Source organism: Arvicola amphibius, chromosome 9 (assembly GCF_903992535.2).
Source record: "Arvicola amphibius chromosome 9, mArvAmp1.2, whole genome shotgun sequence".
In the NCBI taxonomy this organism is placed as follows: domain Eukaryota; kingdom Metazoa; phylum Chordata; class Mammalia; order Rodentia; family Cricetidae; genus Arvicola; species Arvicola amphibius.
This window is the reverse complement of record NC_052055.2, coordinates 44138519-44165626: the sequence shown is the minus strand read 5'-3', so window position 1 is coordinate 44165626 and position 27108 is coordinate 44138519. Positions and strand designations below refer to the sequence as shown.

Below are 27108 nucleotides of genomic sequence, written 5' to 3'. Positions count from 1 at the left end.
ATTTAATCTTAATATTTAAAAGCAAAGCAGGCATTGTGGTAATCAAAATGTGGAGTATATACAATTTTAGTTTGATAATCTGATTGAAATTTAAAATGTATCCTTTAACAAATTTTGTTTTTTAAAAGTTGGTTTATTTTTATATACTTATTTTAATTATGTGTATGTGTGTGTTGGGAGGGTGGGAGATGCTCATGAGTACAGCTCTCTGGAAGGCCCGAAGTGGGCATGGGATCCCCTGGAGCTAGAGTGATAGGCTACTGTGAGCTGTCTGACTGATATGGATTCTGGGAACTGAAGTCGGGTTCTCTGCAAGAATAGCACATACTCGTAACCGATGAGCCATCTCTCCTGCCCCTGATGTGAGTTTTAACCTTCACTGGTTTAGGAGTAAAATAAATATAAATAACCAAGGTTTTTGTGTACTACGTATTTGTATTTTGGGTACATATGTATTGATGAAATTGCTTGTTGTTTTTTTGAGACAAGGTCTCTCACCGGCCTGGAGCTCTTCACCAAGTAAGCTAACCTGGCTGTCCAGCCAGCCCCAAGGATCTAGCTGTCCCTGCCTCCACAGCACTGGGATTACAAGAGCATGCCCACACACCCAGCTTTTTTTAAATGTGGGTTCTGGGTTCAAACCCAGGTCCTCATGCTTGTGTGGCAAGCACTTTATTGACTGAGCCATCTTCCCAACCCCTTGGCTATGTTTTCCAGTGGTAGAATGACCCACCCTTTATAGTTTTAACTTCACCATGGCAAGTTTACTATTTTCCATACGGAACAGTTCCCATAGCCACAGGGTGGGTGCAGGACTGCAGCCATAAAAGGCCGTGTATGGTAACTCTGCATGGCCTTGCCGCCCTCCCCCATCCACACGCCATCACACAAAGGACCCCGACAAATGCTACAGATCTGTGACTTCGTGCTTTGCGAGAGTAATGATGCTCCTTCAGTCCAACTGGTCACCCGCCAGACAGTGACTGTGAAGGGCAGGATGGCTTCTGGCAGTTGGGGAGAACTGTCACCCGCAGCTCTGTGCCAAGGCCAGGCAAGGTCAGCTGGGCTTACAGTAGGTGGATGACCTTCCCAGACCAGAGACAAGGCTATTTAAAGAAGCGCAGTACTGAGCCAAATATGAGGGACCACAAGGCCAGCTTCCCCAGTGAGGCCCAGATCTTCCTTCCCCAGGACTGTTCCTTCTGGCAAAGCAGACCTTGCAGCTGCTTCTGGTTAGCATGAATTAACATCAGTATTAACAACACTGTATCTACACCTGCACTGTACTTTCCAGACTATTATCTACTACAATAATTATAATATTAACAGTACAAATTATCACCATATATTATGTGTATCTAAGACACTTATATTTGATATAATTGTATTATCAGTGGAGCATATATTTAATTTAGGCATATAATATGCCAATATGCATTAATAAATACTATAATAACGCAACCACAACATACAGTAGATATATTCTCAATTCTACTTGGCAGTAACTTGGGCTCAGACACCACCCCATCCTGCCCAGGCTGGCACCGTATCTACAACCGTTGAGTTCCTCCAGAGGGAAGCCTGTAAGTAATCAACAGTGGCATATCAACTTACCTCCACAGCAAATTATAGCAGCCACAAATAGGGAAATGTCACTGTCATCCAGTTCTAGGGCGTTGAACTTCATGGCAAAATCAAACTTGGGTTCCATGATGTCACAGAATGGTTTCCTCAGGTTCTTCAGGAACTCCCGCGTGATGAAGCCGTTGCCATACGCTATCAGCATCCCGTCTTTGTTCATCAAGGAGGACAGCATTGTGAATATGGCTTCATACACACCATACTTTAACAAGGTTACTTGGTCATTCAGGTCCAAGTTTGCAAAGCCTGGGATGGCCTTGGCGAATTCTGTGAGCTCGGTGACGGTCTCCACGGACATGCACTGGCAGCAGTGGAAGATTCGGACTTCTGCCTCCTTATTTTGGATGCCATTGGCCACCATCTTGGCCACAAGCGTCTTCTCAGCCATACACAAGGTCTCCATGTCATGTATGACGAAAGGCTACAAAGGAAGGAGCTAATGTCAATCAAGTGGCTATCCTATGACAAACTATGCAGTCCCCTTAAACGTCAATGGACTAATGGGAAGCTACTGTGTCTAAGTCTCCAGGCTTGGTGCTGGGCTGATTCAAAATACATGTGTAGTGCAGACCTGTAATTGGGCAGTTTCAAAATCAGACAATCAAAGACTTTGTAGAAAACTAACAAATAAGTCAGTAAGATAACAGTTGTCGGGGCCGGAGAGATAACTCAGCGGCCATTGCAGAGGACGTTGGTTTGATTTCCAGCACACAACCATTCCTAACTCCAGTTCCAGAGAATCTAATGCTGACCTGTGCAGCCAGGCAGGAAGGAGGGGAGCAGACATAAATGCGGGCATGTAAAACTGTGCTAAACATGACTGGCTTTGTGTAGAAATAAACAAACAGGCTTTGTTCAGTGCTGTAGAGTGGAAGCAGTACCACCTCCCAGTGCAGAAGACCCGGGCCTCGTATCAGTGGCCTATCCTAGAACAAGAGCCAAATCCCAGGCTGACTCCCTCTGTGCTGCAGCACCATGGCACACATACCTGCAGGTCACCATGGCATCTACACCTGTGGGTCACCATGGCATCCACACCTGCGGGTCACCATGGCATCTACACCTGCAGGTCACCATGGTACACACATCTGCAGGTCACCATGGCACACACACCTGCAGGTCACCATGGTATTCACACCTGCGGGTCACCATGGCATCCACACCCGCAGGCCACCATGGCGTCCACACCCGCAGGCCACCATGGCGTCCACACCCGCAGGACACCATGGCGTCCACACCCGCAGGTCACCATGGCGTCCACACCCGCAGGCCACCATGGCGTCCACACCCGCAGGGCCACCATGGCGTCCACACCCGCAGGGCCACCATGGCGTCCACACCCGCAGGACACCATGGCGTCCACACCTGCAGGGCCACCATGGCGTCCACACCTGCAGGGCCACCATGGCGTCCACACCTGCAGGGCCACCATGGCGTCCACACCTGCAGGGCCACCATGGCGTCCACACCTGCAGGTCCTGCCTCTTTATAAAGTCTAGTGAACCATCCAGCTTTGCCACTACTATGTAAACAGGTGACAGTTACTCTGGATTTTCAGATTGGTGGTGAGACAAACCGTAAGGACATTTATTTCCAGAGGTTTAGCTGAGGTGGAAGAGCCTCCCTGAATGTGGATGACTCCATTCCTTAGGCTGGAGAGTCAGCACCAATCATCCCTGATCCTGGCTGTGGCCACGATGCGCCCAGCTGCCTCATGCTCCATCATGCCTTCCCTATCATCAGCCCAACACCAACTTACCTTCGCTATGTATTCTGTCACAGTGACTGGGCAAGCAATAAATAAAGTGATCAAAGGAAACTGGCTATGAGATGCTGGGTCTTTACGGCTACTGCCACACCATTCCCCAGAGACAAACGTGGAAGCAATAAGGATGGCCATTGACAGATGAATGACTATGCCAAGAGAATATTATTCAGCCATAAAAGGACATCCTGGTATTTGTACCAAATGGAGGAAACCAAAGGACACAAATACCATGTATCATCGCTCATGTGGGTGCTAAAAACACTGGGAACAGAGAGTAGGGAAGAGACTCCGGAGAGAAGGGAGATGGGAGAGAGAGGGGTCTGGTAATGCCATTGACTCCAGGTATATTGCATTTTTTTCATAAGGAGTTTAAAGGGACTTTGAACTTTCTGGACACATGAGAACTAATTATGGAGGTGGACACACTGCTCTGATTTTATCAGCACACATTTTGTATTTACATCTGATTTTCAAACTATATCTCATAAATGTGTGCAATTTAAAAACATAAATTGTTTAAAAAAATCACTTGTTGCTGGGACAACAGCTGTTTGCAGTCACTGTGCTCAGAGGGATTAAATGTCAGGGACACTGAGAAGAGCCAGCATTTACCTCACTACTGGCCAGAACTCATATTTGCCAAGCAGGAGTGACAGCATCAAGGGACCATCTATAACACACATGTGCGCGCATGCATGCACACACATGTAATATCTATACTGAGTGAGCAAAGGTCACTAATGAGGTGGCCAGTATTGCTTCAATCCAGTGTAGAGCAGAAGCATTCCAGCTACCTAGGAAGAGCCTGGCCCCTCCCCTTTGCTGGGCTGTTAAGAGCATCTTCAGGAACCACAGAATAGATGCATAGTCAAGGTACCTGGGATGTGCCTGGTACAGAGGCAGGAGGATATGTGGAGAAGAAGCAATTGTCTCTGAAGTGTTTAGGCAGAGCCTGACTTGCAATATAGCACTGGACCAAAAAAAATCTGATTCTATATTAACGAAAGGAGATGCATTAAAAATGACTCACTGTGGGGCTGGAGAGGTGGCTCAGAGGTTAAGTGCACGGCCTGCCTTCCAGAGTATCTGGTTCCACCAAGCACCCACGTGGTGATGTATGACAATCTGTAACTCTAGTCCCAGGGGACTGGAACCTTCCTTCTACCTCCAAGGGCACTGCACACACGTGGTGCAAAGATATACGTGCAGGCAAAAATACCCATACAATAAGATAATAAAAAAAAAATGACAACCGGACATTCTATGGGCAAAACTCAGAGCCAAGCCACTGAGTATCTCAAGTCAGATCTAGGCAGACAAAAAAAGTTTCTCTAAGGGTCATAACAACAAGTCTGATAACCACTTTCTTGTGGTTAATTTGGGGACAGTTATGCTTCCGAAAAGACCAACAGTGAAAGTCTGATTTAAGGGACTACAGAAATACAGTAGGTCCATGTTTTTAGGGCAGGTGAGATAGCATTGTGGGTGAAAAGTGTGTGTTTCCAAGCCTGAAGACTTGAGCTTGATCCCTGGGACCCACATAATAGACAAAGACTGACTCTGTGGATTGTACTCTGACCTCTGAACACATGCCCCCACATACACAGACTAAATTTAACTCTTAATAATTAAAATTCAATGTCCATACTGAATGAGTACCGATGTTAAGGAGTATTTGAAATTATGGACATTGTTTATGCTGGGAAGGCTTCTCTACCACAGAGAGAACTCTTGGCCCTGAGACTGTTTTCCTCTTGTCTTACTCCAGCATAGTGATTATTTCCACAGCGCTCACACTCCGTCAGGTGTTACAAGGCATTGGAGTGAGTTAAGAGTTTAGAGAGGATGTCTGTGTGATTCTCTGTGACTGCTGTGGTATCTTAAAAAAAGGGGGGGGGGAGGGCTGGAGAGATGGCTCAGCGGTTAAGAGCACTGGCTGGTCTTACAAAGGTCCTAAGTTCAATTCCCAGCAACTGCAAGTGACTCACAACCATCTGAAGTGAGATCTGATGCCCTCTTCTGGAATAAAGGAGTACATGCAGATGGCACACTCATAAAATAAATAAATAAAACCTTTTTTTTTAAAAAAAGGGGGGGGAGGGTCTTGAGCATGAATCTGTAAGTAGGAACCCTGGCAGCTTGGTTCTGGGTTTAGCCTATAGAATGTCTGAGTCATTTTTTTAAATTATTTTATGTGTATGGGTATTGTTGCCTTATGTACATCTTTTTACCATGTGTGTTGTGCAGTGAGTGCCCTTGGAGGTAGAAGCAGCTCAGGTCCCCTGGGACTAGAGTTAAATGCTTTCCTTTATAAGAGCTGCCATGGTCATGGAGTTTCTTCCCAGGAAGAAAACACTGACCGGGACAGCAGCGCCACCTTCATTCTGAGCACTGTCTTTTCCTAACATGCACTCAGCAGAAAGAAAAGTGGGAAGCAAGCAAACACACAGTCAAGATTTAGAGAAGAACAGTGAGTAGGGCTGGGACCTCCCGGAGACTTTGACATGGCAAATGTACACTGGGCTCTTCCAGAAGGGGGCTGTGGCGAGTGGTGGGTTCCAGGGGCTTGATGATTACTGAAGGGCATCTCCAAGGACTAGGGCAGCCTCAGCTGCACACATAGCTCACAGGGTGAAGCAAAATAAATAAGACAATTAAGAATTCTCAGCAGTTAAGAAGGAAGCACTGTTCTTGCAGAGAACCTGCGTTCAGTTTCTACAATGACATTGGGAAGCTGACAATGTCTGAAACGCCAGCTCCAGTGCCCTCTTCTGGCCTCTGTGGGCACCTCCATTCATGTGCATGTGCGTGCACACACACACACACACACACACACACACACACACACATCTACACATGATTAAAAACACAATCACTTTGAAAATTTCAAGTTGGTTGGGCATGGAGGCACATGACTATTATCCTAGTACTCAGAAGGCTGAGATACAAGGGTCCCGTGAGTTTAAAAGCAGCCTGGACTAGTGAGACATTGTCTCTCACACAAAAAAGCTAGGCACAGCAGCAAGGGCCCTAAATCACAGCACTAGGGAGGCGAGAAGGTCTCTGTGAATTCCGGTCTAAATAGCAAGTTCCATACCAGCCAGAGCTACACAGTGATGCCCAGAGACAGGTCAATATTGTGACTAGACTTTATTTTTTAAGATTTATTTAATTATGAATTTAGAGTTTAGTGTATGTGTGTGTGCGCATGCATGAGAGAGAGAGAGAAGTAGAGAAATAGAGAGAAAGAGGAAGAGAAAGAGGGGGAAAGAGGGAGGGAGGGAGGGAGGGAGGGAGGGAGAGAAAGAGAGAGAGAGAGAGAGAGAGAGAGAGAGAGAGAGAGAGAGAGAGAGAGAGAGAGAGAACCATATGCATCAGGTGCCCAAGTAGGCTAGAAAAGGCTGGCAGATGCTCTCTAACTGGGGTTACAGGCAGTTATGAGCTGCTGAGCCATCTCTCTGGCTCTAACATCTAGACATCTAAGATGCTGTTGAAAGGCCTCTTTGGGAGCCAAGTTCGGGGGGGGGGGGACAGACAGACAACTGTTTCCAATTCTGCCCCTTTCAAATCAAGCAGGAACACATCCCAAGAAATGTTTTAGCCCCATCACCAGAAGTCCTGGCCATTTTCTTGCTCATGTGTCTGAAATCCCAGGGGGCTCAAATCAGACCCAGGGTCCAGACGGAAAGCAATGGTTTCATCGGTCTCCCCAGTCCTTCCCCCAGGTAAGCTCACCTTCCCCCACAGCTGTCTATAGACCTTATCAGAATCCAGCCTCCAGGTCCCCATGCCCCGACCAGCTCCAGATGGCCTGAGCCGCCACTTCTTCCGGTGGGTCTTTTACAAAGTGGGGCTTGACATCGACTTTTAGCAAACCAGGGACCGCTTGGCTATACCACCCAACAAGTATTGCTGTCTCCCGGTATGGTGTGTGGCGTCTGTGACTGCGCCTGCCCTAGTTGGCCTGCAGGACAGCAAGACTGCGCTGCGCTGTTGGTGTGACTGCCCATCTCCCCACCTCACAAGTTCATGTGCATCCCATCCATGCGCTTTAAACTGCTTACCAGAGGAAACACAGTTTTTGGGCCTCACTGATTTCTGCTGGGATCTTGCTGAGGCTGTTGTCCCAGCCTAGAACTTGACAGTCACTGAGCATTGTGCCACGGGACACAGGTCAAACTGAGTGAACCAGGGCTACAGCCTAATCCCCCTAAAGGGACTCCCAGCTTCGAAATATCATAAAACGTGGGGTTGGAGAGACAGCTCAGAGGTGAAGAGTGCTTGCTGCTCTCATAGACTGGGGTTCAGTTCTCAGCACCTACACAGTGGTTCACAACCATCTGTAACTCCAGTTCCAGGAAATCCGATGGCTTCCACAGGCTTCTGCAGACATGTGGTACACAGACATACACTCAGGCACATTCACGCACACTCATACATGTACACACACATATGTCCACACACACATGCTTGCACATATGTGCACACGCATGCAAAATGAAAATTTTAAATCTTGCAAAATGCACAGCCTACAGTCTCTCAATACAACTGTAGCAACAAAACCAGAGTTCTGCAGAGGCGCTAGGGCAGCGAAGCTGGTGGCAGGCTCTCTGCCACCTAGAAATGTCCCAGGCTGGGCACAGATGGAAGAGGAAAGATGGGGTCTCACACTGGACCAGCAAGTTCTGGGAAGCTGGCCAGCAGGCTGGGCAGGAAGAGAAGGCCCAGCCTCTGAAATGATGTGAGACCTGGAGGTAGGAGGTACCTCTGGCCAACAGAGGGGTCAAAAGCAGTTGGATATTGCTTCTAAAGCTGGTCCTGACTCACGGTTCTCAAGCTGTGGGTCAGGACCCCCTTCAGGGTCGCATATCAGATATCCTGCATATCAGATATTTACATTATGATTCATTACAGCAGCAAAATTACAATTATGGAGTAGCAACAAAATAATTTTATGGTTGGGGTCACCACAACATGAGGAGCTCTATTAAGGGGCCGCGGCATTATGAAGGTTGAGAACCACTGCTCTAACTGGAAAGGGCCTCTGGGGTCACCCGGTGAGGAGTTTGCTGAAACCTTCTAAGATGTCTCAGCCCATCTCACTGGAGAGTTCACCAAAGAATTAGAAGACTCAGTAAAAGAGAGGTGGGGTTTGTTGATTAAAGTATGTAGCTTGTGAAATCCTCCGTTTTCCTGTGACTAAAAATTCTTGCTTGTAATTCCCAGTGAGGAAGGCTCCAAGCTATTCATTAGCACAAATTAAACCTGTCGTACCAGGCAAGAGTCCTCTGTGCCAAGTGAGGGCTGGCCCCTCTGTGGAAATGGCTCTTGATACCCTTCTGCAGTGTACACAGGCTTATCCATCTGTGGGAACAGTGGGTCATGAGCCAGGCAACTGTTACAGGAGCTGCAGATGCAGGGGTGAGCTGACATATAGGAGGTGCATCCGGTCAACAAAGGCCCCTCCCCAAGACGGAAACCGTCAGAGTGAAGGAGAAGCAAGAAGGTGACAAGGAAGGCAGGCTTAGCTTAGCAGAAGAATAAGTGATTCCAGTAGGGAGGGAATAGGTTTCATTTCTGGCCTTAAAATAGGGATTAAAACACACTTAAGAAACACCCCGATACTGGGTAAGGAATTAACTAGATTATTTTTGGCGTATCAATTACATAGCCTTTATAATGTCTCGGTTGCTAGGAGCTGAGGCGAGCCCAGGCAGGAAGGCAGTTGTTGGTGTCAAGCTACATCTTAGAGCCTCAGAATGAGCCATGTATTTCCATGGCCCTTCCTTTGACTTTGGGATAAATTCTATTTTCCAACATCAGACAATGTTCTCAGTCATTCCCTGTGACCCCAGCTGACATCACCAAGGGATACACCAAGGTTCCGAGGGCAGCAGGAGCACCTACCGGGTTATTGCTGGTCTTTCCTGCCAGGATGACCCGGGCCTTGACCTTGTTCATGTTGAAGTTCTTCAGGTAGGCCTCGTGGATTCTCCTGGCCAGAGATTTGAGGTCTGCAGTCTCCGAATCTTCCAGATCATGTTCACATGTAAGAATTTCTGCTTTCAGTTTTGCTTTCTCAGATCTTGGCATCCGCCCAAAACGAATCGCTGGAGTTGGGTGGGATAGGACAAGGGGAGATGCAGAAATGACCAAGGCGTGTGAGGACCAAGGCAGAGGCCAGAACAGGAATGACGAGCTAAACCCGTTCCTTATTATGACTGAACTTTCTACGAGGCAGACTAAAGGCCAACCACAGAGCTTATCAGTGGGGTAGTTTATTGTCCTCAGGTAGGCCATCCGCCAAAGTGAAGGGGATATCTCCTATCTCCTATCTATTATCTATCAATCCAATCATCTGTCCATTTATATACATCATCTGTCTATCAATCATCTGTCTGCCTATCATCTGCCTATTAATCATCTATCTATATAGCTATCTATGTACTTTAATCATCTGCTTCTCTCTTCCTCCCTCCCTCCCTCCCTCCCTCCCTCCCTCTCTCCCTCCCTCCCTCCCTCTCGACAGGATCTCATATAGTGTCTCATCCTGGCCTCCAACCAACTATATAATGGAGGATGACCTTGAACTCCCGAGACTCTTGCCTCCACCCCTCAAGTACTCAGATTACAGGCCAGGTCTACATGGTGCTAGGAACCCAGTGCCTCATGCGTGCCAAAGCACTCTACCAGTTGAGATATATCTCCAGCTCTATTTTGTACTTTTTGAGACAGGGTATCTCTGTGTAGCCCATGCTGGCCATGAAGTTACCAAACTCTTCTTGCCTCAGCCTTCTGAGTGCTGGGATTATAGGCATGTACTACTACATCCGTGCTCCTAGTACTCCTTGGAGACAGAGGCAGGTGTATCTCTGTGAGTTCAAGGCCAGCCTGGTTTATCAAGCAATTTCCATACCAGCCAGGGATGGGTAGTAAACCACCTAACTCAAAACTAACTAATTAATTAATCAATCAATCAATCGATTGATTGATTTACATTCACTGGGTACCATGTTCTAAATTAGATTATGGCTGAGAAAACAAAACTCACAATATGGTACAAGGTTTAAATGAACCTACATTTAACAGAAGTGATATGACATCTTGCCACTCATGATTTTTACCCACCCCTCCCAAGTTGACAGCAAAGTCTTACCACAATATTTTCAAGTGCTCTGCGAAATACAAGCTGCTGAAAATATTTACATGTTACAGCATACCCACTAAAAATATAGAAGGATAAACTGAGTCACGGGCTGACATGGTGTGCCCAGCAGCCTTACCTACCATTGTGTGACATTCCGACAGACAGGCACTTGTGGAAGCGGCAGTACTGGCACTTATTCCTGTTCTTTTTCTGAATCTTGCAGCTCCGGTCACATTTGTCGTACACCAGCTTTAGCCGAATAGTTCGCCGAAAGAAGCCCTGTGATATCGCCACAAAATTGATGTAAAGAACATGGGCTCTGGGTAAGTCACCAGACTGGTGTCCCTCGGCTTTCTTGTGCATTTGACTGACAGGTTTGTTTTGAGACAGGATCTCATGTAGCCCAGCTTGGCTAAGAGCTTGCTCTGTGGCCAGGGATGACCTTGAAGTCTTGGTCTTCCTGCTTCCACGCTTCCACCTCCGAAGTGCTGAGACCACTCGGCTGAGCACCATCATGCCTGGCTCTGTGGGGTGCTGGGGATCCAACCCAGGGATCCATGCATGCTAGGAAATTACTCTGCTCGCTGAGCTACACCCAGCCTCACTGTCTCTTTCAAAAGAAACTACATGTTGAAGTTCTAGTCATGTAAAACTAGGGCAAATAAAAAATATGCATCTCATTGCATTGAAGATGGAAAATAATGCATTAAGGCAGAATTCAAAGCGATCTTAGAAAGACCCTACCTAACTGGGGAAGAGGAAATGGTAGTTTCTTGGGTCACAATACCAACTCCTGAAGAGGAGACACTATAGCAAGAGGGAACCAGTTATTTGAAAGCAACACCCTTGTTTTATAGCAGCATTGGGGCTTCACCCATGAAGAAAACAACGTGAGCCCATGAAAGCCAAGACTAAGCAAAAGCAACTGGACATGACCTTGACAGAAAGCCCTGTCACAAGTCATACTTTTAAAGGGACGCAGAAGGAAAACTCAGAAAGGAATTTATCTTAGCTTTGGATCCTTTGCTTTTGAGTGCCCCCTCCACTTGCCTGACATGTTGGACTCTTATGGCCCACACAGAAGGGATCAGGCCTTTATTGGGATGGGGGGATTGGAAGGAGTAGCTTCTTCATCTAGGCATGTGAGGCAGAATGGAAGAAAGATGTGTGGGGTGGAGAGGAAGGGTGAGAAGCAAGGAGAGTTAATGCCAGGGGCCACCAGGCCCTGGATCTGGGATGACTGGTCCCATGCACCAGGGCCACCTGAAGACAAATGACAGGGCTTCGAGAATGACATACAGGAAGGAAGGTCTGTGATATTCCCTCAGAGCCTGGATACTTCCAGAAGGTACTAGAAAGGGAGGCTGTGGCTTTTAAGCAAACATGTGCATCTCTCAATTTTCCATATATGGCGTTCATGGAAATGACAAACTTGAGAATGTATATGCAGCAGAAGGGGACTCGCTTCATGTTTGTGGGGCCTGGGTCACGACTGTCTGGAGGTCAAGTTGACTCTTAAGAGGACAGAGATACTCAGGAGGATGCAGGTGGCTAGAAGGACGGGAGTATGTGCCAGAAGCGACCAGTGGGGGTCAGTTACAATAGCAGGGGAGCCAGACACTGTGGACTCTGAGCAAGGGGCAAGACACGTCTGATGGCCAGCCCCTTGCTCAATGCATGGTAACCTCTGCCCTAGCTGGCCCCTGGAGAGGTCATGAGGCTGTAGGTAAACACACCCCACTGCATGGTCACCTCTGCTCTAGCTGGCTTCTGAGGTGGTCCCGAGGTAAGGTACATAGCCTACACTTTGTGCCATGGGAGGAGACATTTTTAAAGCAACCATGTTTGGTTTCCCCGTCTTTTTGTTTTGTTTTAAAGGTTGCATCCCTCTAGAGTGTTTACAAAGTACAGCAAAGCAACCTGCCCTAGATGCTCCAAAGAGTAGCCAACCTGCCACTGAGGCCAGTTCTCTGCCCTTTCTGTAGGTCTCAGAGTGGTGGGCATCTTGCAGAGGAGCAAAGTCATCGACTCATGTGGTTACCTCCCCCTCCACCCAGGGCCTCTGTACCTTGCAGCCTTCACACGCATGGACTCCGTAGTGGTAGCCTGAGGCCTTGTCCCCACATATCCGACACTCAATGTTGAGTGCACCGCCAGGGGACTCATCCGTGCTGGCGGGGATCACAGGGCAGCTGACTGAGGAGGGGCTGGAAGCTGGAGAGAGTGTGTCTGTGAAGAAGAGGAAAGTGTGTGAGACTTGAGGTGCTACAACCCATGTCAGAACCGGATCCATGGGAAGATGATTTGGAAGTAGTCGGGGAACCTGGGATGTGGGCAGGTGTCCGTCTTGAATCAGCTCTGCCTCTGGCCACACACTGCCCGTAGTTACCATGGTGCCACCATTCCTGAAGCTCATGTATACTAGCCAGCTTCCTCATACCCTACCTCCAGTTCTTCAGAGGCCATGTTATGAGAGAGACCTCCACATGAGCCCCAGCCTCCCATGCCACATGACCAACACAGAGCTGGCTGCTTTCCAGTCTTGTTGACCCCATGACTCAGTGGCACCAGAATATGGCCTGATGATTCACGCGGGTCAGGTGCAGGGACACATGTTTCTCACCCTAAAGTTCAGAAGCAGAGGCAAGAGGACTGTCAGTCCAAGACCAGCATGGGCTACATGGCGAGGCAGAGACAGAAGAGAAAAATGGAGAGGCAGACGAGGGGGAAATGGAAGGGAACTGAGAACGAGAGCTGAGAGAGGAGAGGAGAGTGTGCTGAGAACAAGGTAGAAAAAGAGACTGAGCGAGAAGAGAGGAGAGACGGCAGAGAAAGGAAAGAGAAATGGAAAGATACATCAGAGCTGGGGAGAAAATGCTTCTAAAAACCCACTCGATGAAAGTCTTGGGTCTAAAAGATACAAAGAAGTCTTAAAATCAAACAATAGAAAACCACACATATAAAAGGTACCAATATTATTATTTTTTTTCTCATTTTTTTATTCAAGATTTCCATCTCCTCCCCTTCTCCTCCCCCTTCCCTCCCCTCCCTTCCACCCCCCCCCAAAAAAAGAGACATTTAGAAGAGTAAGGGAAGGAGAAATGGTATTACACTTTATATGAAAATGTATTAATAAAGTTTTAACTTTAGAAATATAGTGTATTATTTAAGAAAAAAGTCTAACCATATGATAAAATATAGCAGATAATAAACACCATAACTACATACTACACTCTCAAAAAAAAAAGGTACCAATAAACCAAAAGCATCAGAAGCCCATCAATAATAGAATAATATATACTTCGCCCAAGAAGACAGATGAGGAGTGTGTCACTGTCATTAGTGGGCTGTGAGTTTAAGCCACAGTGACCGTCACTGAGCACCCATTAAATGAAACGTCTTTGATATTGACAACAGAAGCACCAGCAGGGTTGTGGAGTGGCTGCTGTCACTCATGCCCAGTGCACACATAGAACAAAAGGGACAGCCACTTTTAAAGCAAAACAGTCATAGGTGAGAACAATTGCATCTCTGGTTACTTACCCACCTGACTTGGGAACACGTCCACACAAAAATCAAAGATAGAAACTTAAAAAAATAAGGATGTGTATGATGTGTATGTCATGGCATGCTATGGCATGTATATGGAGGTCAGGGGACAACTTGGTGTCAGCTATCACCTTCCACTTTGAGGCAGGGTCTCTCTCCTGTTGTTTACCTCTTTGTACACCAGGTAGCTGGCTTAGCTTGTGAGCTTCTGGGGAGGCTCTTGTATCTGCCCACCTCTTTATCCACGCAGTATGGGGATTGCGGACCCAGCCTACTATATTTGGCTTCTTTTATTTCTTCAAACATGTTTTTAGGTTTTGAAGTCAGGTCCTCATGCTTACATGGCAAACACTTTTGCCAATGGGACCATTTCCCCAGCCTCGGTAGTTTCCTACTTAATTGCTAAGAATTGGAAGTAGCCAAGATTAATTAAGCCTGACATTCTTCATTCCATCCCAGGAGCTCACAGTGGAAGGAAGAGAATTAACACATGGAGGTTGTTCTCTGTCTTCCACAGACACATCACATGTGTATACATATGCTCCTACACACAGAGGAAGGAAGGAAGGAAGGAAGGAAGGAAGGAAGGAGGGAGGGAGGGAGGGAGGGAGGGAGGGAGGGAGGGAGGGAGTGAAAAAGGGAGGAAGGAAGGAAGGAAGGAAGGAAGGAAGGAAGGAAGGAAGGAAGGAAGAAAAACAAATCATAACAAACCAACTATAAAAAGCCTAGCAGCTGATCCCAGGAAACTGCCCTGGCAGGGCCAGGAACATTCATTCCTGTTCTTGCCCTGCACAGTGGATGCTCCCGACTCTGTGGGACATCAGGTCCAGCACTTGGAGTGTACTTACTGCTTTGGCAGTGAGGAAGTCACCTCTAGAGTAGAAGCTATATGGTTCCATCTAACAAAGCTAGAAGCAAGACCCGAAAGGATCAAACATTTCACAGTCACTTAACTGCATCTCTGAACAAAGCCTGGGCATGCTTATTGGAATGCAAACTCCACCACACAACAGAGCTCTCAGTGTGTGCCACTCAATTAAAAAATTACAAGGCATACAAGTAGAAATCTTGGCTCGCGATGAGAAGAGAAACCAATGAAAGAGACCCAGAAGTGACACAGATGATATAATTTGCTTCCAAGACATTAAAAAGTTATTCTGACCATACCCTAAAAAGCAAGATGGAAGACTGTGTGTGTTGGATAAAAATGAAGGTTCAAAGACTAGATCCTGGTGCTGGTTATGAAAACTATAATATCTGCTGTGGACAATAAACCAGGGAGACTAAACACTGCAAAAGAAAAGATTGGCAAAGTGGAAAACACAGCAATAGAAACTATCCACAGTGAAACACATACACACAAACGAGAGAGAGAGAGAGAGAGAGAGAGAGAGAGAGAGAGAGAGAGAGAGAGAACACAACAGCATTAGCCATGGGAAGGAAGAGCGAAGCTGTTAAGAAATCTTCAGGCCCAGATGACCTCATCTATGAAATCAACCAAGCATTCAAGGAAATCCAAGTATCAATTCTGTAGACAGAGACTGCTTGTTCATTTCCTGGCTACCCTGACCCAAATAATCACACAGAAACGATATTAATCACAACACTGTTTGACCTTTTAGCTCAGGGCTCAGGCTTCTTATTAACTAACTCTTACATCTTAAATCAACCCATTTCTATTAATCTGTATATTGCCACGAGGCTGTGACTTACAGGAAAGGTTCCGGCACTGACTGGTTCTTCTTCGGCAGCTACATGGCATCTCCCTAACTCTCTCTCTTCTCTCTCTCTCTCTCTCTCTCTCTCTCTCTCTCTCTCTCTCTCTCTCTCTCCCCCTCCCTCCTCTTCCAGCCTGGCTATATTCTTCCCTGATATAGGCTGAAGCAGCTTCTTTATTAACCAATAGTAAACATATTCATAACATACAGAGGGGAATCCCACATCACAGTTTTCCAGAAAAACTTCCAGGAAACCAAAAAAGAGAGAACATTTCCTCATTTCACAAGGCAAGAATCAATCTAAGACCAAAGTCAGACAAGGATATTTCAGTAACAAAAACTAGCATCCCCTTAATAGAATATTAGACAATTAAACTGTTTACCAAGAGTATGAGACATTAGGACAAATTAACATTTTCCCACTGGAATGCAAGGTTAGTTTAACTGTCCATATATGCAATTCACTGTATAAATAAACTCAAGGGGGCTGAGCGGTGGTGGTGCACACCTTTAGTCCCAACACTCAGGAGGCAGAGGCAGAGGCAGGCAGATCTCTGTGAGTTTAGTGCCAGCCTGATCTACAGAATGAGCTTTAGTACATCCAGGGCTACCCAGAGAAACCTTGTCTTGAAAAGATACATATAAATAGGTAAATAAACAAACTAACTAAAAGGAAGCTTTTTGATCGTCATCCTAGCACATAAAAATAATTTCCCCAAACCTAACACCAATGCCTAATAAAAGTTCATAGCAAGCTGGGACAAGAAGGTAACTCCAGCAGCTCAATAGGAATGCTGTTAGCGGGCATCTAAGAGAAACTGTAGCCAGCACACTCTGCAGCAAAGACAAGGTGGTTTTCTCATGGACCAGTGCTAAGAAGAGGCATCACCGTTCCCACCTAACACCGTGCAGGAAGTTCTAACCAGTGTTACAGTGTGGAAAAAGGAAATTAAAGAGACCCATCTTGAGAAGCAGGAAGCAAAGCTGTCTTCGTGGCAGATGACACCATTATTTACAAGGATATCTTAAAGAATCTATATTTAAAAAGTCACTGGCACTAATTAAGTTTAAAAGTTAGCATTCAAAAAAATGATTATATGTCTATATAAGTAGCACCGAATAACCAGAAGTTTAAATACAAAATAATCAATACCACTCATTTATAATCAGGTTAAAAGTATAAAATGCTTGCATATAAATCTGACACAATATGTGAGATGCCAACACATGAGACAGAATAACACATGGGCAAAGAACCTGAAGAGGACCCAGATATGAAAAACACGACTGTCAGAGATGAATAGGAAAACTCAGATCAGGAAGATGTCAATTCTCCCCAAACTGACTACATATGTATCTCTAATGAAAAAACTCAGCTGCCTTGACTGAGTAGAGTAATAAAGGCTAGGGAAATAGCTCAGTGAGTAAGAACACTGTCCTTCCAGAAGACCTGAGTCTGGTTCCCAGCATATATTTCAGATTGCTTACATCTGTCTCCAATTCCAGCTCCAGGGGAATACAATGCCTCTGGCCGCCACGAGTACCTGCACTCACGTGTATATAATATCACACACACACACACACACACACACACACACACACACCCCTAGACCAGAGAACTTATCTGGGGGGGGCACTGGGCAATTGCACAGAGATCTACTGTGAACAGTTGTACACAGGCTCTACCCAGGTATCTGCATTCTTCCCTTGGGTGAATACATAGGAGTGGAAGAGCTGGACCATGGACCATGGAGCAGATGTTTGTGTGAGTTCTCAGGAGATGCCAGCACCATGGAACTGGCATCCAATGAAAGAAATGGATGGAGCTGAGAAAAAGCCTGGTTACAGACCTACAATGTCCACTGATTTCAGAGGCACACAGACAACCGAGTGCTCTTGTCAGTGAGCTATGCCCAAACAACTGTGAATGAGAGGAAAGTGAGAAGAGACTTTGATCTGTATGTAAAAATTAAGTTGATGAACATAGGACTTCAATGTAAAACCTAAAACTTCTCGAAGATGTCCAAGATGACTCAAGGTGCATGGTCTACCAAAAGAAGGACACTGATAAGCAGGACTTTGTCAATTAGGAACTGGTTTTCATTGAATGACACAGCTAATGAAAAAAGATAAACTTCAGGCTGGGAAGAAGTATTTGTAGACTATTTACCTGAGGAAGTCCTTGTATCCAGAATACATTTCAAATTTCTATTATAAGTAGTAAGACAATACACAACCCAAGTACAAAGTAGGCAAATGATTTCACCAGAAACTTTACGAAAACAGTTATAGGGCAAATTATCACACAAGAAGATGCAGCACCAGAGATGTGCAAACTAAAACGACCCCCACGGAGCACCGTGGCTCTCCCGCAAGAATGGCTAAGGCGTCAAAGAGCGGTCATACCTTCCACAGATGAGCCCGCTGAACTCCCACACTGAAAGTGGGGACAGTTCTTTGGAAAGTGTTTTGGCATCTCCTGAAAACTCACACACACACACACACACACACACACACACCTGCCCCACTAGCTCAGCCCTTCCTATGTATTTACCCAAGAGAAGAACACAGGTGTCTGGACAAAGTCTTGCCTGGATGGTTCTCAATGCGGTAGCTGGGAACTGTCCACAGCTCCAGTGTTCACAGGCAGACACATGGAGACAGAAAGAAAGTCATGTCGGGCAGTGCACAGCACCGAGGGAAGAACAGGTAAACAACCACCACGCAGAGGCGTCATCAACAGATCTCAGAGAGTGTAGAAGGACATCTAGGAAGAGTCATGCATTTAGAGAAAGTTCCAGGAAGCACACACTAGCCGACACAACACACACGAAGAAGCCTACAGTGCCAGAAAACATATCAAAAGTCATGTGGTAAAGAGGAAGGAGGACACTGCAGGGCGCACCAAGCTGACTTTGATGGGTGCCATCATTACTTTGATTGTAATGATGGTTTCAGAGAGACAGACAGACAGACGGAGAGACAGAGATTCTTAAATACTCTGAGGAAAATAGACATCTAGGAAGATCTTTCCAGAAAGCAGCACTTACCTGTGATGACAGAGCTCTCAGAGCCTGGACAGCTTCCTAAATATTGGTAGTCTGTGAAACTAAAGCTTCCAGAACTCTCTTCCCCAAGGGACTGAGAAATCTCTTGAATGTTTCCCATTTCTTGTAAGAATTCTTCTGATAAGGGACTCTCCAGGTCATCTGTCTCAAGTGGAGAGAGGGGACAGATGGGGCTCTCTGTGTCCACCATGTTGACTGGAAGTGGCCAGGCAGGCCACAGAGCGTCGATCTGTGGAACAAAAATAACCAGAAGAGCATTTTCTTTCTGTTCTGAAATGAACATCACTTATCCTTGAAGGGCTGTCTAAGTTCAAATCTCAGCAGTGGCAGCATTGACTCTCCACCCTTGACACTTGAAATCACAGTGATGTATTCTCTAAACAGGGTCTGGAAAGATGGCTCAGCAGTTGAGAGCACGTGTTGCTTTTGCAGAGGATCTGGGTTCGATTTCCAGCACCCACATGGCAGCTCACAACCATCTGTAACTGTGGTTCCAGGGAACTCTGAACTTTATGGGCAACAGGCAACATGTTTGGTGCACACATACAGACCAAGGCTAAATTCTCAAACATATAAATATATATTTTAAAATCTCCAAACAAATATAGAAGAGTCAAACTGTACTCAGAGGGCAACCCTTCATTGCTTACTGACTGTTCACTACACATGAGCTCAGCTTTCCAGCCATGGACAAAAACACAGTTCACGTTCCCTGAAACATGCCTTCCAATGGGGACACAGGTAGGGGCCAACTGAATGGGATGTTTGGTGGGGGTGAGAGACATGAGCAAGAACAGGTGAAGCACAGATGCCTCAGACCCAGAAGCCTCAGAAGGATGCACTGTTCTGGAGAAGAATGTTCCAGTACAAAGAACACCAAGTGCTGGTACATGCCAGCACATTCTAGGATCAGCAGGGAGGCCACCGGGCTTGGTTAAGGGGCACCAGGAGGGAAGGCTGGAGCAGGCAGCAAGAGTGTTGTGTGTTATTCACTCTTAGGTGTTCTTCTGTACATGTGAAAGGTAGTCTATTGTAGATAGTATTAGAAAAATTACACAGTATCAAGTGCTTTGTGGAGTTTTGAGTCCCAGGCAACTCCAAACTCCACTTACCTGCAAGCAAAAATCAGTACCCCTATGATAAGTACACTCTCCATAATCTTAAATGACTTCCTGTGATCTCCAGGTCAAAGTCCAATCCCTTAGTGTGTCAGTTCAGCCCACGGAAATATAGCACACTAGGCCTCTTGGCTTTGCTATTTCACCTCGGCAGCTTTGCCAGGACTGCCCACTGCTGCCTTCAGTAGGCCCGATTTCCAGCCCACCTAAGCCTGACAGGGTCACCAAGCATCCAGCCAGACTGACTAGATGACATTCAGCTTCCTGACCTGTTTTTCCATCTAGAAGTAGTCTCAGAGAAAGCCTCACAGAGAACACCACAGCTCACGTCTCAGAGAAGGCCAGAGTTACTGTGGACTAGCAAGGCTGTGAGCTCCAAATGAAGCAGCTCCTGCCATGCTGTGACCACAGAGAGCCCGTGTCTTCTGAAGAGCATTTCCAATTCCCAGAGCACTGAATGAACACTTGCCAAATGTTAACAACCTTCTCAAGCACAAAGAGAAAGGGGTGCTTGAGCTTCCTCAAGGAACGAAAAATGGGTACAATTATATATTTTTGTGAAAATTCACATCTCAGATGTAGAGCCCTGACAAGTTATCACAGGTAATCATTATAGACAGGGGGAAACAGTAAAGAATCATCATCATGGGTCTGGGGAGATGGCTCAGCTGGTAAAGTGTTTGCTGTCAGGGTTGAGGTCCTGGGTTCACTCCCCATCGCTGACAGACAAAGCCAAGCATGGCAGTGTGCACCTACAGTCCCAGGACTGAATAGGCAGAGGCAGAAGGATTCCTGGGGCTCCCTGGCCCACTAATCAAAAAGCTGCATCAAAGTTGAATGAGACTGTCTCAAAAGACAAGGTGGAGAACAATGTCAGGAAGACAACTAATGGTGACCTACACACACACACACCAATCACACACACTCCACACACACACACACCACACACATATACATCAACCACACATACACACACCACAAGCACACACCACACACACATACACACACCATACACACTCCACACACACACAGACACACTCCACACTCTACACACCCCTCACACATACATCATACACACAACACACACACACACACCACACAGACACATACACACAATCTTAAGCGTTGTAGGCTAAAGATGGTCTTCTATTTTCTGTCCGTGTATGCTGTGCCACAAATCGGTGCCTATTTTTTTATTTGGAGTGGCGGTGCTGGGGATGGAATCCAGGGCCTCCTGCATGCTCAGAGCAGCCCACCACTGAGCTGCCACCCCAGCCTGTCGACACACTTCTTTTGTATTGTATTGAAAGAAGTAGTTCTCCAGTTGGCAAGCCAGATAGCAGGATGATAAACATTACATAAGTTATTTTCATCATGAACAAAATGTTCAAAAGCCACAATCATGAGGTCAGACATAAAGTTCATCCCCATGAAAGGCCAGAACAGGGCAAAGTCTGTACTAGGGAAGGGCTGTGTCCTCTCTTTTTGCTGTCCCTGTCACCGACAGCAGCCTTTATTCCCGCACACTAGGAGCACTGGGCTAAGGCCATGAGCTGGTTTCCTCGTCATGACCTTCAGGGAGCGCCAGCGTTTGGGAAGCGTATGATTTGACTCATTGGTTGCTTTTAAAGAGTAACTGGATTTATCTAGAGAAACGCTGGTCTTTCCTTTCATGAGATAGCTGGGATAATACCTCTTCATGAGTGGGGCAAGCCTGATGTGAACTCTGGCCGCTGGGCCTGGCACCGCACAGAACACATAGGTCCTTCTTGATTCCAAGCAGGGAAGATAAAAGCCTTTCCTTTTCAATGAGTCCCCCAGATAGATAACAGAGGTCATATGGGCACACCCCAACATGCTCACCCTGAGGTTCCCAGCATACCCTGGCATCCTCGCTTACTCTGATTAGGAGCAAAAACATCCGGGCAGTCCTACCACTGTGTCCAACACCCATAGTTCACTACCATTGACGGTTCACTAAGAAGAGCAGCCAGGGCAGCCAGTGGCTGTGCCCTGTGACCCAGATGTCCCAGAAGGATAGAAAAATGAGAAACAATCCCCTATCTCAGCAGTAACCACATGGCTCGGGACCTTTTTTTTTGGTGGGTGTGTATGTGTGTGTGTATGTGGTTAATAACTGAATTAAGTAACAAAAATATTCCATTGGGAATTAGGAAGTTAACTATTCGAAAACTCTAGAACATTCAATAAAAAGGAAACAAAAGAAACAGATGCACAGCTTCATGTTAGGACAAGACAAAGCACACGAGAACTTGGGTATTATCCACTGGCAACCTTTGATGCTGAAGCGTCTTGCATGTTGCCACTCTAGGACATTAGCTGGTTAAGCTAACCCGACTTGCTAATCTCACAATGAGCACTTACTGTGTGAAGCCAAGTGGGGCTCAGCTCATTCACCTCTAAAGTCCACCACACCTGGGCCCTGTTTGCATAGGGTTGTGTAACTTCTTACATCTGTCTCTCCTACGAGACTGTATGTCTTGAGAGCAAGGGGTGCATTTGTCTGATTTTTGTATGCTTACGTCCAAAGCAATCTCTGCCATGGAGCAGGTGTTCAAAAGCCATGACTACGGCTCAGCCCAGAACAAGTGATCATGCCATCACCTGAGACAGGTGGGGCTCCTCTGGATGAGCAGCTGCTACGGGTGTCAGAAAGGGCACACAGCCTCCAAGGACATCATCTGAGCCGTGGGTACGGACAACAGAAGCCAAGGGGACTGTGCATTGGATATATCGCCAGCCGTTTTCAGAGAGAAGTATAATCACAGGGACTGTAGTGTTATGAGAAACGAGGGAAAACATCTCAGCAGAAAAGTGAACAGAGAAGTTCCCCAGCCACCGAGCAAGAGCGGTGGGGAACAGGGATCAACCCCTCAGTTGAAAGCAAAGGACTTGGCCAGGCTGGTTCAGCACACTCCCTGGCTTTGGGGCGAGAACTAGCACCCAGCAGACAGTAAACACGCAGAGGCAAAGGGACGGGAGACTCGCCTGACTTTTCCCTCAGAACTGCAAATGCTGAACTTTGGATGTGTTCTGTGACAGAGTGTGCCAGGGGAGAGTCCAGAAGTTCATCTGCCTGCAAAGGAGCCGGATGTGGTGGCGCACACCTTTAATCCCACAACTTGGAAGGTAGGGGCAGGCGGATCTCTGTGAGTTTGAGACCAGCCTGGTCTACAGAGTGAGTTTCAGGACATCCAGGGTTACATGGTGAGGCCCTGTCTACAAACAAACAAACACACAAAAAAAAGCAACCCCCCCAAACCAGCAAAGTGACTTTCACATGGAATCCTGGCTACTTGGAAGGCTGTGAGGCAGGAGGATTGTGTTCTAGGTTAACCTAGGCCACAAAGAAAGACCTTGTAACATAGGAAAATCACTCCGGGCTTCCCAGGGGCACCTGCTGTCCCTGACCATCCTCAAACCTGTGCATTATTAACAGAGATTTCTTGGATTGACAAGTCACTTCCTAAATATCTTCTAGAATTACTTATTAAATAGGAGGGCACACGACACTGTCTCAGCTACGAAAACAGTTGAATCCCTCGATGAAAAAGCGAACCTGGGACATTTGTCAGGAAAGCATCCAGATACTCACAGACTCTGGCTTCCCCACTATGCCTTCTCCAGTGGGTTCCCTAGTTTACTAGCTCAACACCGCAAACCTAGAAAAACCAGTTTAACCCTTTTGCTGCTCTAAGAAGCATGGTTAGGCTTAAGGGAGTGGTTGAAAAGCCAATGAGGAAGTCTAATCAAAGGACCATTGATGGCCCAAGTAGCTCCCAGATGGAGTCTTTCTCCTCACCAAGAATAGTTCAAAAGCTAATCATACTCTGCAGATTTCTTTTTATATAATATAGTCATATTTACAAGTCTTTGGGTCCAGTCTGTTGGACAAAGACCTAAACTAACATTTCAGAATAAACAAACAAAAAGCCGCAGACGCCCTCTGTGTACCTTTACCTATGACCCAGGGGCTCAACAAGATAGGTTAATTATTACCAACCACACAGAGATCAACTTGCCAATGGTCAGTGTAGACAGTGCCCACAAGACATACAAGAAAGCCAAGGCCAAGGTTAGCACGTAGCAATGGTAAAGAAACATAGGGCGTATTTTAACAAATCAAGCCCTACACAGTCCCAATCATTTCCTCACCATTCCATTTCTCAACACTTGGCATGAGAAATAGGATGGCAAGCCCAAAGTGGCATAAGACAGAAGCTTTGGGCCTCCACAGCCCTTCTTTGACAGCAATAGATGGATATTCCCAGCTGATGCTGAGGAACAGGTCCCCACTACACGATGGGGCTTATGACTTCTAACTGAAATCCAACGTGCCTTTTTAACTTTCTGAAATGGTTTTTGATGCAATCTTACCGTTCTGAATAGTGATGTCAAAATAATGGAAGAAAGGCCACACAAGCTTGGGCACATTCTGTGTCTGATGCAATCCAAGGTGAGCGGGACCAGAAGTTTGTCCTAAGAATCCAAAGTCAACTAACATGGCATTTGTCTTTGTCACTCAGAGGCCTCAGTCCTCTACAGACAGAACGTACAGCCCTGGGGACCATGCTGTGATGGTGAGGAGCCAGGTGAGAGAAGCTACGGATCGATAGCCCTGCCACGTGTAAAGTGGACTGTGCCGCAGAGCGATGCCAGCAGTCCAGGATGAGGAAGGGCCACAGGCAGTTGGCACAAAACTCCATCAGCGAAGACTCCAAAGGAGTACTCTTGACTTCTAGACTTAACCCGATGGTCCCTTTGGGAAGAGAGACCATATTTTATGAATTCCACGAGACCCAAATAGCCACTGAAGCTAACACTTGTGCTCAATACTAGAAACCACAGTCTTGAAGAGGCCCATGAGCCAGAGCCCTGGAATGAGGAGTGGGGAGTAGGCAGAAAAGGAGGGACAAGGGAAAAACAAACATTTATTAGGCAACCCATTGTGTCAGGTCCTCAATAAAAATGATTTTAATTTTCCCAGTACCGAGATGACATGGGAGTTATGGGTCCAACTCACAGACCAGAAAAAGGGTCAGAGAGCAGGTCATTTATTTGCCCAACTAGTACATAAGAGGCACATGTCGGTAAACAGTTGGAGATGCTAGGTGCTGTGTGGGAACCATGGCACATCAGAGATCAGGAACACCAGACACCAAGCCTAAGAGATGACCAGAAACTCAACAGAAAAGGGCAAAGGGCACCTCATGAAGAAGGAAACAGTGGGAACCACAAGTTCAGAAAGCTATTCAAAGGGTGCGAAGAGTGCGGAGCTTCTGTTCACCCTGTTCACTCTATCTCCAAGGCTCTAGAATTCTAGAATACCTACCCTCTTCACCAATATTTAGTACCCACCTCTCTCTGGTGAACGGTTTTCATGGGCGGGACCTAACGGCACCCTTTTCTAGATCTCCAACTTACAGTGGACTGCTAAGTTCCTATGTCTCTGTCCTATGCGTTTATTTTACAGCTTACAGACTTTTAAGCCTATCATTGAGGAAGCAGTCATCATTGGTGTCTGTCTGTCAGACACAACACAGCTGTAAGTCAAAGATGTGGCCGATTATATTGGTGGTGATGGCAGCCGCGCGAACACTCCTGAGTTCTTATCATGAGCCATGCACTGAGTTCTAAGTACCTAATATCTAAGATACCACCAGCTCTTTTTTTTTGTTTTGTTTTTTTTTTTTTTGTTTTTCGAGACAGGGTTTCTCTGTGGCTTTGGAGCCTGTCCTGGAACTAGCTCTTGTAGACCAGGCTGGTCTCGAACTCACAGAGATCCGCCTGCCTCTGCCTCCCGAGTGCTGGGATTAAAGGCGTGCGCCACCACCGCCCGGCGTACCACCAGCTCTTGTTATCCTTGCTCAGGCCCGAGAGACAGGCGCTGTCAATGAATTTACTTTATAGAGAAGGAGATAGAGTACGGAGAGTCTCGGTAACCTGTCGAGGGTCACAGCCCATGAACTATAATAAACCCGGGTTGCCAACATCTGCTTTTCATTCCCACCACGACTCCCGGTCCACGCTTACATTTTCCTTCCTGGTTTCTATACTTCAAGAGTTCAAAGACTGGAGAGGTGGTTCAGTTAGCAAATATTGGCCTTGCAAACACGAGAAACTGAGTTCGAGCCCCAGAAACCACTTAAGAGCTGTGTGTGGCGGTGTGTGCTCGCAATCCAACACTGGGACTGTAGAGACAGGTGGATCTTGGGGCTTGCTGGCCGGCTAGCTTAGCCAAATTAGAGACCCCCAAGGTCAGTGAGAGAGCATGTCTCAAAAAACAGGATGAAGAGCAGCTGAGGAATGACCCTGAGGTTGACCTCTACCATCCGCACCCACTCCTGTGTATGAAGATGTGTGTGAATGCACACACACAATGCACACACAATAGTGCATGTTCCATTGAGTAGTATAGTTCTATGTGTTCATTTGTTGTTGTTGTTGTTGTGTGTGTGTGTGTGTGTGTGTGTGTGTTGGGGGAAACAGGGTTTCACTATGTAGCCATGGCTAGCCTAGAACTTGCTATGTAGACCAAGCTGGCCTTGAACTCATAGAGATCTACCTTCCCTGCTTCCTGAGTACTGGGATTGAAGGTGTGCACCACCACATATGACTGAGTGGTATAATTCTGTGTTGGCGTCCTTGATAGACTTTGGTGAAGACTAGGGGGTCACCTGACTCTCAGGGAGCGGCTCATGCTGCTAAATACTGTGTTGTCACACACATCTATTTGCCTACTCACTTAGAAAATAGAGCCGTTGTAGGTGTCACTACCTAGGGCTGCTTGAGTCTGGGTCTCAGTTTAGCCCTCAGCCAAGGCCTCAGTCCCAGTCCATATTGATGTTCAATTATTTTCTCCCTTTTTACTTTAAAAATAAGCTTCAGGGGCTGGAGAGATGGGTCAGTGCGTAAGAGCATGTGCTGCTCTTCCAGAGGACTCGGGTTTTATTCCCAGCATCCTCGTCAGATAGAACGGAACCTCCTGTAACTCCAGCTGCCCCCGGGGAGCTGACGCCTCTGGCTTCCTTAGGCAACTTCACTCACACGCCATACCAAACACAGACATACACAAATG

The 27108-nt window shown here is 46.6% G+C and overlaps 1 protein-coding gene across 3 annotated transcripts in view; it reads right to left on the bottom strand.

Moving 5' to 3' along the window:
• Positions 1 to 27108, bottom strand: part of Ppara (peroxisome proliferator activated receptor alpha) — a 62132-nt gene that overhangs the window by 2287 nt on the left and 32737 nt on the right. For all 3 annotated transcript variants that reach the window (XM_038342489.1, XM_038342488.1, XM_038342487.1), the window contains 5 exons: positions 18874 to 19120; positions 12625 to 12785; positions 10697 to 10835; positions 9317 to 9519; positions 1615 to 2062 (listed from right to left, as the gene is read on the bottom strand). In XM_038342489.1, the coding sequence (XP_038198417.1) occupies positions 1615 to 2062; positions 9317 to 9519; positions 10697 to 10835; positions 12625 to 12785; positions 18874 to 19081 (1159 nt within the window). In that variant the 5' untranslated portion in view covers positions 19082 to 19120. The remainder of the gene's footprint in view (positions 1 to 1614; positions 2063 to 9316; positions 9520 to 10696; positions 10836 to 12624; positions 12786 to 18873; positions 19121 to 27108) is intronic.